The 14637-nt window shown below is 41.3% G+C and overlaps 1 protein-coding gene across 1 annotated transcript in view; it reads left to right on the top strand.

Moving 5' to 3' along the window:
• The window catches only part of npy2rl (neuropeptide Y receptor Y2 like), a 40463-nt gene extending 27303 nt beyond the window's left edge, over window positions 1-13160 (top strand). Inside the window, exon 2 of the mRNA XM_018092806.2 lies at window positions 9876-13160. Within this exon, the coding sequence (XP_017948295.1) occupies window positions 9915-11033 (1119 nt within the window). The 5' untranslated portion in view covers window positions 9876-9914 and the 3' untranslated portion in view covers window positions 11034-13160. The remainder of the gene's footprint in view (window positions 1-9875) is intronic.
• Window positions 13161-14637: the final 1477 nt, after the last annotated feature.

The following is a 14637-nucleotide window of genomic DNA, read 5'->3' as shown; positions in this document are numbered from 1 at the left end:
TTGATCCACCAAAGGAAAGAAGCAAAGAGTGTAAATCAACTCATACACCCAGCTTATTAAAACTTTTCAAGAGTTTTCCAACTTTACACAATATTGTGTATCCCTATGTTGCTATCTCATATTGTAAAATACCTGTTATAGAGCCACTCATTTGCCATAAACATACAAGACATAAAAACACAGAGATTTTTTTATTATAAGTAAATTTAAACAGAATATTTAATGTTGCATAGAAACAATACAAAACAAAAAAAATCTATTTACCTAAGGCAATGATCCCCAACCATTGGCTCAGGAGCAACATGTTGCTCACCAACCTCTTGGACTTTGCTCTCAGTGGCTTCAAAGTCGGTGCCATTTTTAAATTTGTGACTTGGAGGCAAGTTGTGGAAGCATAAAGACCATGTGCACTGCTAAAACATAATAGTCTGCCAGTCCACATTGGGCTACTAATTAACCAATCTGAGCCCAGCTTTTTATTCATTCATATGTTGCTCATTGGTAAAATGGTTGGAGATCCCTGACCTAAGGGCAAGTTTATCAAAGTGTGAGATAAGGGCTCACCTCAGAAAAATTTACCCATTTTCTATTCATTCCTGTGGGATTTTTAGAAAAGTATTTATCAAATGATAAACTCTAACTTTCAACTCTCACTTTTCATATATCAGTCCCTTAGAGTGAAGTAGAAACTATCTAAAGCTACTTTGTAATCCTGCTAAGAATTGAATTTCTTCTCCACCGATCATTAAAGCTACTTCTGCACACACACACACACATGCCTCTTGTGATTCTGCAGTTTGCACTATAATTGGGTTTTATGTAACATTACATATTTGGTACCTGTAGTTCTATCATTACGGTCTGGTACATTAGTAGTAACAAACACATGATATAGTGGAAAGAAATTACGTCTTAGTTTGAATCTCTTTTAATTGGGAGCTTACCCAGTTCCTGTCTGCTTTGACCACAAGCCATACATAACAAGAACCTGTCTGTCTCTGACTGTGGAAGGTCAGGAGGAGATGATTAGCTTAAGTTCTATATTCTGTGAGGCCAGACTGCACATCGCTGAAATCATTCATCCAAAGCATTCACTGTATGACAATTATCAGAACCATAATAAGATTGAAGCCGTGGAGAGCTTAAGGTTCCTCCCCCACTAGCCATGATGCTATCTATGCCTCGAGTTCGGCTTGTGTTTGTAAAGGTCTATTGAAAATTATTACCTAGGAGGCAAAGGACGGGGTTGTAGGTGGACAAAACAGAGCCAGAAGACAATAAAAACATGAGCAGCCAGAAGGTTACCAGAAAATTCTCCATGACAGACTAGAGAATAAACAACAGCTCACTAGCTGGCTTCATACACATTAACACTTTCCTTTTGAGACTGTGAGAAGAAGAAGATAGCAAGCCTGGCTAGTTCTACCCTATTTAGAGACAGCACACTATACACATTTTAACCTCCGTACTGCAATGTGGTCAGTGTGGGTTTCTCATTACATTAAAGAATCAGTACAGGTCAATATACAGGTTAATCATTGCAGATCTATTACCCAAAATGCTTAGGATTTATTTATTTATTGCTCTTTTTATTTTTTTGCCCTGTCATCATGTGAATATTGATAAATATATAAATCATAGTGGATTGAATTAAGATAAGATCCATATTGAAAAGGCAAGACAAATCTAGTAGGCAGTTACTTTCCCTAACTAACTAATGCTAGTTAAATCTAGTACAGGTATGGGATCCCTTATCCGGAAACACGTTATCCAGAAAGCTCCGAATTACGGAATACCTGTCTCCCATAGGCTCCATTTTAATCAGATAATTCAGAATTTTAAAACTTATTTCCTTTATCTCTGTAGTATTAAAACAGTACCTTGTAATTGATCCCAACTAAGATATAAATAATCCTTATTGGATGCAAAACAATCCAATAGGGTTTAATTAATGTTTTATTGATTTTTTAGTAGACTTAAGGTATGGAGATCCAAATTACAGAAAGACCCCTTATCCGGAATACCCTTGGTCCCGAGCATTCTGGATAATGGGTCCTATACCTGTATAAAGATAATTTATATCATATTAAGTGACCTATTAAAGAATCTTAGTAAACAGAAATATATATCTCAGTAAATACTGCCCTTTTACATCTTCCCCTTGATCCCCCATTGTGGTGCTGGTCTGTGTGCTTCCCCTTATTTTTGAATTCATGTCTCGCAGGCAAATTTTAGTTACATTAAAAAACATGTGTACTGCCAAACAGAGCCTCCTGTAGGCTGTCAGTCCATATAGGGGCTACCAATTGCCAATCACAAGACATATTGGGCAACCCTGGGACTTTCTGCATGCTTGTGTTGCTCTCCAACTTTTATTACAGTTGAATGTGGCTTAAAACTATTGTTTTATCACCCCTTCAGCCACAGTTTCAAGAAAATCTAGGACAGAAAATAAGTGTTCATTCCAAAACTTGCTCTAACGACCATCAAGATGGGCTTTCAGGAGTATATAAGGGAGCAAATGCGTATTCCACCAATATATTTTTCTAATTGACCTCCACAATATGCCCTATTTTTGTCAAGTTCCTTTTATGATGCATGATGGTGCCGTGATTTCCACATGTTGGCAGCTATAGAGATAAACAGACATGGATTACATTTCAAGTGCGGACATGTGTTGGGTCTAGGGATGAGAGAAATTAGAACATAGTAACCTTAATTTGTTACAGTTCATGGTAATTTAAGTTTTGCAAATGGCCAAGAAAGGGATTTTGCTTGAATCTTGCACATTATTGCGATTCTGGCTATTTGAATAGCTGTAAATGAAAGTAAAAGCTATTTCTGGATCAATAAGCTCATTGCTACTTTTGATTTTAGAAAGGGGCTAAAACTCTCCTGCTTCCCTGATCTTTAAGTGGGCATTTACTTATAGGCAATTCCACTAGATGTCATTAAAGTGATAATAAAGCTCCAGTTTTATGAGTATAAAAATGCTTAATATGTACATGGATATTTGTATATGGCCTACAGTCAAAAGGGTGACATGATGTCTCCCCCCCCCCCCCCCCACAATTCTGCTACTTTTTACAATACTGGTCTAAGAAATATAATTTGCCATTCTTGGGTAGCGCACTATGAGGCATAAGAGTGTGCTTCTTAGTCAGGGGTCCCCAACCTTTCTTACTCTTGAGCTACAGTCAAATGTAAAAACACTTGGGGAGCAACACAAACATAATAAAAGTTCATGGAGGAGCCAAATAAGGGCTAAGATTGGCTATTAGGCAGCCTCTATGCACCCTATCAGCTTACAGGAGGCTTTATTTGGTAGGAAATCTCTTTATTCAACCAAAACTTGCCCCCAAGTCAGGAATTCAAAAATAACTACCAGATTTGGGGGCACTGAGAGCAACATCCAAGGGGTTGGTGAGCAACATGTTGCCCCTGAGTCAGGGACAGGACAGGGCCCAATTGTAGCCTGCACTTCCTGCCACTCGCCAACTTGCAAATTAGGAGACAGGTAAGGGCGGCAGGAGAGGGTATACCTACATGTCTCGCCCCACCCACCCCTCATTTATAGAGTGCTTTATAGCACAGGCAGCGCTCTATCCAATTGGCTATTGCCCATTCTACAACAAATAAACGCAGTGTAAAGAAAAAACTGATTGAAGCCTATGTATTTTTCACTTTGTACACTGTGTTCTGCAATGTAAATGACCCCTATAATTATCTGATATTAAATCTGGTAGAATCTATGCAACTCTATGGAACCTGCCATAAAGGGAAAAGCCATTTCTGGATCAATAAGCTCATTGCTCATTCAGGCTGCTATGAACAACTTGTAATGAGTTCTTATGCTGCCCAATACATGGTGTGTTGGCAGGGAAGAAGTAAATAAAATGTGGATGGAGAGACATCTTGACCCTCTTTTAATCAAGTGACCATGCTGTTAACTCACCACACACATTGGTAGGGAAAGGCTAGATACTCCCCCACACTCTATCTTTTCATTACACTAACCCCAAGACAGGGCTGGAACTAGGGGTAGGCAGAAGAGGCATTTTCCTAGGGTGCAACGGGGGGGGGGGGGAGGCACTAGGCACATACCTCTTCTATTTCCTGCCCCTAGTTCATGCCCTTGTTTCCCCACCACCCGCTGCTGCACATTTTACCCCACGGTGTCAGCATGCATGCGTGCACCCAGTTGATTGTTGACAAGGGGGTCGGTTGGGTTGCCTAGGGCTCCCGGCTGGCTTGGCCCGGGTCTGCCCTAAGACAAGTTAGGGACAAGTTATAGAGAGAAGGCAGGCCGAGACAAAGGCATCACAGAACAAAAAGCTTTTTAAGAATATAAAAAGGCCCAATATCCTTTAGTAAATAAAATTCAGCATTATTCTAGAAAATATAATACAGCTCTCTCTTGAACTGGGCATAAAGATTCCATAAACTACTTCCAAGGCTTAATACAGCTCTTCAAAATAGGCACCACTGGACATTTGGGGTGTGTGAGGCCCACCAGGGCTGCTCCCCCACACCCTGTCTGGGGCCCCCGCCACCTGTCCACACACCCACTGCCCCACTGCAAGCCCCTTACTTCCCGCTGTGCGTGCAACTTATACCTACTTTTGCCACAATCAGGGGAGGGAGGGCAGTGGGGGAGTCACAGGACAGGCAGGGATCAGGTTTGGGTCAGCAGGTCCCACAAGGGCCAGGGCCCACTGGGTTTTTTACTGATGTCCCGCCGGCCCATTACGGCCCTGAATGGAGCTGAGGATAAGTGTCACTCTGCTAATTGATACTGGACCAGTATATTTGCAGTAATGCTCCAATCTACCAGTACAGAGAACATGTGATGGAGGGGGAGGGTCATATTTAGGGCAGCAGCACACTTTAATGCACCGCCGGTACTGGTATTTTTATTTTTGCACAAATAGAAATGTCATGTTCTTATGGCAACTCTTAAAATAAATCTGCAGTTGTTAGATCAATAAGCAGTTACCCGTAGGACAAACTACTACCAAGCGAGAAGCAAGAACATTTTCTTCCCCCCTGGGGAGGGATATTAATAATTCATTATGGATTTACATTCCACGAGTAGCTAGGAACCACAGCATCCCGGCCTTCCAGGCACCGCGGCTGGGAATCAGTAAAGTAAATTTCCTAAAAGCACCTCAAGGTCTCCCCTGCCGGCTTCCCATCCTCACTCACTGTAAATAAGAGAAATCATTTTTACACCCTTTCATAAAAGTGTTGCTGGGGATTTTCACAGCTGCAGAAGAAAATGATATAAAGAGTATCACTGAACTGCAAAAGACGCACTATAATTTTATTTTGCAAATATGATATGAATAGAGAATACAGGATTATGGGAGATTGCCATCTTGGAGTCCGGAAGGAGTTTTTTCCCCTTCTGAGGCAAATTAGAGAGGCTTCAGATGGGCTTTTTTGCCTTCCTCTCAAGTCCTGTGAGTGCTGTATTCATTCGGTGTGTACATTTTGATACTTACACTTGGCACCCAGGCAATTTTTATCATTTTTGGAGAGTGCCCTTCCATTACTATAGTATATACATACCTGTATATATACCCGTATATACTCGAGTATAAGCCAATCCGAGTATAAGCCGAGGTACCTAATTTTACCTAAGAAAACTGGAAAAACGTATTGACTCGAGTATAAGCCTAGGGTGGGAAATGCAGCAGCTACTGCTAAGTTTTAATAATCAAAATAAATACCAATAAAATTACATTAATTGAGGCATCAGTGGGGTATATGTTTTTCAATATTTATTTCAAAGAAAAACAGTAAACTAGCTCTGTGAGTGGAGAAGAGGGTCAACAAAAACAATATGAGTACTACCCCACGCTCATTTCACATTGGCAAACTGGCAGCAGACCCAGTCCCAGAGGAGATGTAAGGGGAAATAAGTATTGCTAGTGGGAGCCTAGGCCAGGGCACTGGAGGGTCTGGTTGCAGGTGGCCTAATTTGCACACAAAGTAGAGAGGGTGCTAGCCTAGAGGGACCCATGGCACCCGACTCGAGTATAAGCCGAGGGTGACTTTTTTCAGCACATTTTGGGTGCTGAAAAACTAGGCTTATACTGGAGTATATACAGTATATATATATATTGGCTGTATGTTCCTACTTAATACACATTTGGTTTTTCACTAAAAAATCCTGGTGTTGCTGGTCTTTTTGTGGATTTTATATATATAAATATATATTTTCTTGTTTTATGTTGTACCTCTGACCTGGAGTCAGATAATTAGCTGTGTATAAACAAGCATTTCCCTTGCTGCCTGTGGCTCCAGTTTACAGATTAGGAACAGTTCATTGTAGAGAAGGTTTAACTGGTAAGAGTATTTTGATTAACCACTTTCTCCTCCTCCTCCTCCTCCCACAACTACTTAACAACAATGAGATAGAATCAACTCTAAAATGAAACTCAAATGCATTTTTGAGAAACGCTCCCAAACAAAGCTTGTGTCTCATTTTTAGCTTAATATTTTTAGGTATACGCCGAATCTATAAATTTCAGACCTGGCTAAATATTGAATCCTATTCAAACGATTCAGTCAGATACTGGTTCAGCTGAACTGAATCCTGCAGAAAGAGTTAGGTCAATGTAACTGTTATCCTGAGGTACAACCAGATGCAATCATTACTAGTGATGGGCGAAATGTTTCGCCAGGCATGGATTCGCGATGAATTTCCGCATTTTGCCATTGGCGGATTGTTTCGTGAAATGGCTGAAAAAATTTGCTGCGGAAAAATTTGCTGCACGTCCAAAAATTATCACCTGCATCAAAAGAATAGTCGCGGTCGACAAAATAATAGCCGCGCGACAAAATAATAGCCACGGGCGACAAAAGAATAGCCGTGCGATGAAAGAATAGCCACGGGCGACAAAAGAATAGCCATGCGACGAAAGAATAGCCGCGCAGCGAAAGAATACCCGCGGGCGACAAAAGAATAGCCATGCGACAAAAGAATAGCCGCGCAGCGAAAGAATACCCGCGGGCGACAAAAGAATAGCCGCACGACAAAAGAATAGTCGCGGGGGACAATTTTTTTTTTGTCAACATTTTCACAGTTTCGCGAATCTTTTGAAAGATTCGCTAATTTTTCGGTGAAGCAAAACGGGACAGATTCGCTCATCACTAAATCATTACCTTCCGCTTTCTGAATGTAATGTAATATGCATTTATGAATGTAAATGCATGCTAATAATAATATGGGTAGAAATAGCTCTACTGAATTCAGGACTGTTTTTCCCCATACAGCGTCATATCTCCCAACATTTGAAAAATGTAAAGAGGGACAAAAAGAAATGGGGCGCATAACGCAATGAAATGTTTTTTGACCATGCCCATTTTTGTGGCCACACCCCCTAAATACCACTCCTAATACCACAAATCGGGACAGATGGGAGGTATGCAGTATGTATAATATCAATAGGAATGGAGGGAATCCTGAAGAATTTCCAGCAGTTGCATTTTTTTCTAATCAACTCCCTGATAATTTGGAAAGTGTTTCATGAATTGTATTTTTAGCTGCAATCAAAAAAGTGTTTGATTTGACAATCATTCTTTTTTAAGGGACTCTAAAACCACCACCTTCTTCCAAATAAATGGTCCCAAGTGCAAATGAATGCAGGGATCAGTGATTTAGGTTTTATGTGCAGCATGGAAAGCATCATTCCAAATAGACCCTGGCATTTCAAGTACACAGAGGCCCAAACAGCCCCCCCCAGCCCAATAAATAGTGACTGTCTATGGCATCTTACAGCAGCCCCTCTGGCATTTGCCAGAATCCACAGATTGCCAGTCCAGTAAAAAAATACCAATACTTAATAAATTGGCCCCTACCAGGGGCTACAACTAGTATCTTTTGCTCTGACTACAAAAACCTATATCAAGAAAGTAAAAAACCCCCTAGCTCTCTGTGTGGCACTTATGAAGGTGACGCAATAACATAGGGAGGCCTGATCCACTACTCTGGAACCCACTTCTGCTAAAAACCTACGGGCTGGAACAGACTGTTGCTTCAAAAAAATCCTTTTGATTTATATTTTATTTATGAACGGGAAGCTTCTTTGTAACATTAATAGAGTTTTTCCTGGAACGTATTACTCATGCTGTGGGTTTAAATATCGGTGCTATTATTATTCCCAGCTTTATTGAGCGCAGGACTAGAAAATAGATTCATGTCAATAGCTTGTTATGAAAACTGATACATATTGCTGAAGTCGTATTAAACCTGGATGATCTGTAGTTCTTTTTCTATACTTTTGTATGCTTTATTTCTAAAGTTTTTAGTTTTTTTTCTTTAAAATGCTTTCTGCTCAAGCCGAAAACCAGCCTTTTGTTTCACAACCAGAACATTTTTAAAATTTCAGAACTGAAAGGCTGGTATTTCACTTTGCATTTTGTTAGAAATGCCATTCTTATAAATTGCATGGACTATATTACCAAGAATCCAGAGCTTTATGCTGAAAAAAAAATATACAAATGAATGGGCTTACAGCCTCAACACAGCATCAGACTGAGGGGTCTTGGGGCCACCAGGGCTACCATCTCAGGGGCCCCCACACCCCAGTTGTAAGGTAACCCAATTCTGCTACCCCCTGCACATACCTTGGTGGAGGGGGAGGAAGGTCAGGGGGGGGCACCCAGGGCTTCAGAGGGAAAGCAGGTCTGGGTTGGAGGGGCCCACAAGGTTTTTTCTGGTTTTCCACTTGCCCAATCAAACCCTGCCTTAACACTGTATTGGTCCTAAATGCTATTTTTTTCCTAGTTCTTGAATTTCTAGGAGAAAGATGTCCAACACCAACAAGTTATTAAATGTATGAGATGCCATTAAAGGGCCAGGTTAGGGCTTGCTGGGATCAAATGAAAGTTTTGCTTGTTTCCAGCAGAATTACTCTACTATGGGGAGATAAGGGCAAAAGATAAGGTCATCTCTTATAGACTCCATTTTAATCAAGTAATTCAAAATCATAATTAATCCTAATTGGAGGCAAAACAATCCTATTGGGCTAATTTAATGTTTAAATGATTTTGTAGTAGACTGAAAGTATGAAGATCCAAATTATGGAATATCCCCTTATCTGGAAAACCCCAGGTCCTGAGTATTCTAGATAACAGGTCCCATACCTGTACAATCCCTAGGACAGAGGGATTTCAGACCAATGACTTACTTTTCCGGTTACACAGATTAATGGCATAAAGTAGATATATATAGGCAATCAGGCATATGTGTGCACCATTTTTATAATACATCCTTTTTTTCCCTTTGCTACTCTTGGCTACAACATCACATACACCATTTTCAGGTAAAACCAAAAATTGTTGTACAGGTATGAGATCCCTTACTTGAAAACCCTTTATCCAGAAAGCTCCGAATTACGGAAAGCCTGTCTCCCATAGACCCATTTTAATCAAATAATTCAGAATTTTAAAAATGATTTCCTTTTTCTCTGTAATAATAAAACAGTACCTTGTACTTGATCCCAACTAAGATATAAAGAATCCTTATTGGATGCAAAACAAGCCTATTGGGTTTGATTAATGTTTTGTTGATTTTTTAGTAGGCTTATGGTATGGAGATCCAAATTATGGAAAGATCCCTTATCCAGAATACCCTTGGTCCCGAGCATTCTGGATAACGGGTCCTATACCTGTAGTAACAAATAACATGGACAATATTTTTCTAATCTACTAACCCATCAGAACTGAGAATGCGTTAAGTCCAATGCAGTTAGAATAATAAAAGCAAACTATTACTACTTGCTATGGATTCGGCACAATTACTATCGATTTTTTGTTTTATTAACATATGTATAAATATATTTTAATTATTCTTTCATTCTTACTAGATCAGTTTTAACAGCTTTTCAAGAAACCAACCAGCAACAATGGGGACACTTAAGCAGACGAACCCAACTGAGGAACTGGGCTCTAGAGGACTGCATTCAAAGAGTATGCATACTTTCCATGGTGCCCACACTATCATGATGGACTACACCAAGCTGGTGGGGGTCCAAGTGATTCTCATTGCAGCCTACTCTTTAATTATCCTCTTGGGATTGGTTGGGAATTCCCTGGTAATATACATGATCGTGAAGTATAAAAATATGCGAACTGTGACCAATTTCTTTATTGCCAACTTGGCAATTGCAGACCTTATGGTGGATAGTTTCTGCCTGCCATTTACTTTGGTGTATACCCTCATGGACGAATGGAAATTCGGGTCAGTTTTGTGCCATCTATTTCCTTATGCTCAAGCCATGAGTGTCAATGTCTCTACCCTTACCTTGATAGTCATTGCATTGGATAGATACTGGTGCATTGTTTTCCACCTAAACAGCCGGATCTCTAAGAATCTCAGTTTTCTCATTATCAGCATCACGTGGATCACTGCTGCCATCTTGGCAATTCCCCTGGCTGTTTTTAGGGAATTCCGATATGAGGACCTGCCACCCTTCAATTTAAAGATAGCAGTGTGTGCTGAAAACTGGACTAACAGGGATTCCACCATATATAGCTTGTCCATGTTGATTCTACAGTATGCCTTGCCACTTGCTGTCATTTGTTATGCCTATCTCAGAATATGGTTTAAATTAAAGAACCATATCAGCCCAACAACCAGAAGTGAGAGCCAGCAGAGAAGAAAGAATACCACCAAAATGCTAGTGATGATGGTTGTAGTGTTTGCTGTGTGCTGGCTCCCCTTTCATATCTTCCAGTTGGCGATCGATCTGGAGTGGACTGTAGCAATTCATGAGAATAAGCTCCTTTATACGATTTTCCATGTCGTTGCCATGTGTTCCACCTTTGTCAACCCCTTTCTTTATGGCTGGATGAACAAGAACTACAGACATGGCTTCCTGACTTTTTTTGGTTGCAAGGATACACTTCAGAACAGCCAACCAGACGGATCACTGAGAGGCCACTCCTACACATTTCGTCCTACTACCTTTCATGGAAGCATTAAACATGCTTGTGAAAATGGAAACCCACCCACGCACGTGTAACTGTGGCCCTCACCAACGCATATAACTCAACATATCCAACCACTGTGTAGTGACGGCAGCAGGAACTACTTTAAAGGATACAGACTCTGAAACCCCTATAAAAAGAGAAATGGGGAACAAACATGCACATTTTAAAGAGGTTCAACTGTGCAAACAACACATACAGGTTTATGTATGTTTCCACACTTACAGTACATGAAAGTTAAAACACTTAAGGTTGTATATTTTAATTTTCCAGAAACACTGGGGACTAACATATCATTCTATCCAGGTCTAATCCTCTTCCGGTCTGTCTTTCGGACCACTGGTTGGTTGCTATGGTCAGGGCTTGGGACCTTAGCAAACAGTGAACAATTCAGATGAATGAAGCAACTTAAATTCTATACTGTTCTGCTGAATATTAAAACAATAACACAGTAATTTTAATTAGGAAGTATGAACTAAGTAACAGGGGCAAATTTGGCACCAGTTTCATTAACCCTTAGCAGATAACCAGAAGGTAGTACTGACAGTCTGCCTGTGCCTATGATTACATTTTCCTTTATATGGCTGTTCCGACTGGAGCTGGCACTGACATTGGAAGTGAGAATATTACATGGCCTTGATTACTACCTATATAATGTATTAGCCTATACATGGATAGATTCCATTTTTAACAACATAAGATTCTCAAGATAAATAGTTTCATTTACATGTAAGAAATCTAAGTGCTTAAATCTAACAGACCAAGTCAGTTTAACCAATTGTTTCTTTGAATTACTGGTTTGCACCATTACATTGGAAGAATTCTGAATGTTTCATTACGTGTGTCGGAGGTGTGTTTTAACAAGTTGCACAACGGATTGTCCCTTTTGGCCTGATCGGCCAATCGGAATCACTGGTTTGGGGAAAGTCTTCCTCCCTCTCCAACCACAAAGATATTTGCTTCAATGATTACAATCACCACTAACGATAGCGTATGGGCATTCAGCAAAAGAACATGTTTTATAGGGTACTGAGCAACCATTTAACTAGTCCAGAATATATTTTCAAACAAAAGAGATTGGTTGTATATAGTTACTTAAGGGTTGTTATTAGATATTCAAGACTCCGTATCCAGGCAGTCACATTTAGAAAGGCAGCCCATAAAGAGCATAAATGGAATGACAGAAAATAGTGTTATACAAGCAGGAACATTACTACAATCAGCAAACCTAAAAGGTCATTAAAGAATAAGTAAACCTTTTTTCTGTCTATTAAATGACTCTAAACAGGCCCCAGATTAACCTGCCTTAGTCCCTGCATTCGATCCAATCTGGTTCCTGAATTATAAGTTAAAAGGAAATAGCCAGAGTAGGACATTTTGCTAAAAGGTGTGCCAAAGAGACACTGACATGCATGTTTGTATAGCTTTATATAGTGCTACCGGTATACACAACTTTTTTCATTTTATAGCTGCTTTTGTTGTTTATAAGTGCTTGGCTTTGGGTTTCCCAGTAAGTGCTGTTCTGCCTACATGCACAATGGAAAGCCTGTCAATCATGGCGCTGGGCAAAACAGTTGTCCTAAGTCAGTCATGCATTCAGCTGGACCGTGACATGTGCCTGTGAATATAAAGCATTTTATAAATGCAACTTGTGCCGAGAACTCAAAACTTAATTTGAATCTGCCCTTGACTCCCCCCCCCCCGTTTATTTTAAAATAAGGAAAAAACAGGTGACACAGGCTCACTGCAATGCTGAAAACAAACGGGCCATAGGCCTCACTTCAGTTGTATTTATTTCTCTAGAAATATGCCAGTAACTGAAATTAGAACATTGAACCAACCAAATGAAAGCAGTATAGAAACTTACTAATGTTCTTGATGGCAAATGCAAGAGGTAAAAAGGGAAAAAGAGCTTACAGTCTAGAAGGAGAAAGGGGTATGAAACACAAGGAGTGGGGCATATAGCGCACACTGAAGCTATGCAAGCCTATACGAGGGTAAGTTTCTCTAAAGAAATGTATTTTAAGAGCTCTTTAAAGGGGAACTCCAGCTTCTGAACCAAAATTTGTAAACGAGCCCCCACAACATGAAAACCCCCTAATATACCTATCATTGTAATCTATTCCTTCAAAAGGTAGGAATAAATACTATTTTATATGCTGAAATCCAGCTGCAAAACAGTTCTTCTCTTTCTGCATCATTTGAAATCCTGGCAGGGGAGGAGGGACTAAAGCACGGATGTTACATATTGTAACAACTTCTCCACAGCTTACAGACATCATACAGGAACTACATAACCCACAGTGCATTGCACTGTGATGTTCTTTTCCTTATTGACATCATGTGTGCAGGGAATTGTGGGATTTGGAGGATGCAGGCTAAAAGCAGGCTGAGGACTGTCGACTACAGTTGCATTTTTTAAATCTTAAAATAGTCAGCCAGATCAGCAGGGGAACAGGGGGTGGGGCTTAGGGAACTGTTCCAAACCATATTATTACATTAAAAATCATGAAAAACCTGCATATTTTTTAACTGATGTATATTGCAAAGTTGCATGAAATGATGTTTATTGTTCAAAAAATTTAATTTGTGTTTGGGTGGAGTTCCCCTCTAAAGGCACAGAAATTGGGAGAAACTGTGACAAAACATGGGAGGGAATTCCAGTTAATAGGTGCAGCCCTAGCAAAGTCTGAGTGTGTGAAAACATATCAGTGAGGAGTAGGTCAATAGAGAAGAGTAATAGTGATGTGTGGGTTCAGAAATCTTTGACCCACACCCGACTTTAACCTGGCTGTTCCCAACCCTAACCCGCCCGCTCCCAACCCTAACCCTACCTGACCTGGCTTCTTCCCTCTACTTATAGACCCGTGCCGCCCCACAATTACATCACAAAAGGGGCGGGTGCACCGGGCACATGCCTATATATTAGAGAGCCGGAAGAGGAAGCCGGCAGTCATGGGCAGGAAGGGCGAGTGGAAGAGCTCAACCTGAACCCGCCCATAACCCAAAATTGATGTGCCAAGGTCAGCCCGAACCTGCCTGACCCACAGGTTAATCCGTGGGTCCCGCAGGTATTGGGCCACCCTGCACATCACTAGAGAGCAACAAGCGCTTTGGGCATTACCTGAAGATACACTGAGAGGTGTAGGGCGGAGCAGGTTTGTGAATTGGTTTCCATGTCAGCGTCACTAATTTGAATGTTATTCTGAAAGGCAGAGGGATCCAGTGAAGGGACTGGCAGGGCTGAGGAGGGACTGGCAGGGCTGAGAAGGGACTGGCAGGGCTGAGAAGGGACTGGCAGGGCTGAGAAGGGACTGGCAGGGCTGAGAAGGGACTGGCAGGGCTGAGGAGGGACTGGCAGGGCTGAGAAGGGACTGGCAGGGCTGAGGAGGGACTGGCAGGGCTGAGGAGGGACTGGCAGGGCTGAGGAGGGACTGGCAGGGCTGAGGAGGGACTGGCAGGGCTGAGGAGGGACTGGCAGGGCTGAGGAGGGACTGGCAGGGCTGAGGAGGGACTGGCAGGGGTGAGAAGGGACTGGCAGGGCTGAGAAGGGACTGGCAGGGCTGAGGAGGGACTGGCAGGGCTGAGGAGGGACTGGCAGGGCTGAGAAGGGACTGGCAGGGCTGAGAAGGGACTGGC

This window comes from Xenopus tropicalis, chromosome 3 (genome assembly GCF_000004195.4).
Source record: "Xenopus tropicalis strain Nigerian chromosome 3, UCB_Xtro_10.0, whole genome shotgun sequence".
NCBI classification, from domain to species: domain Eukaryota; kingdom Metazoa; phylum Chordata; class Amphibia; order Anura; family Pipidae; genus Xenopus; species Xenopus tropicalis.
This window is presented reverse-complemented; position numbering and strand designations above follow the sequence as displayed.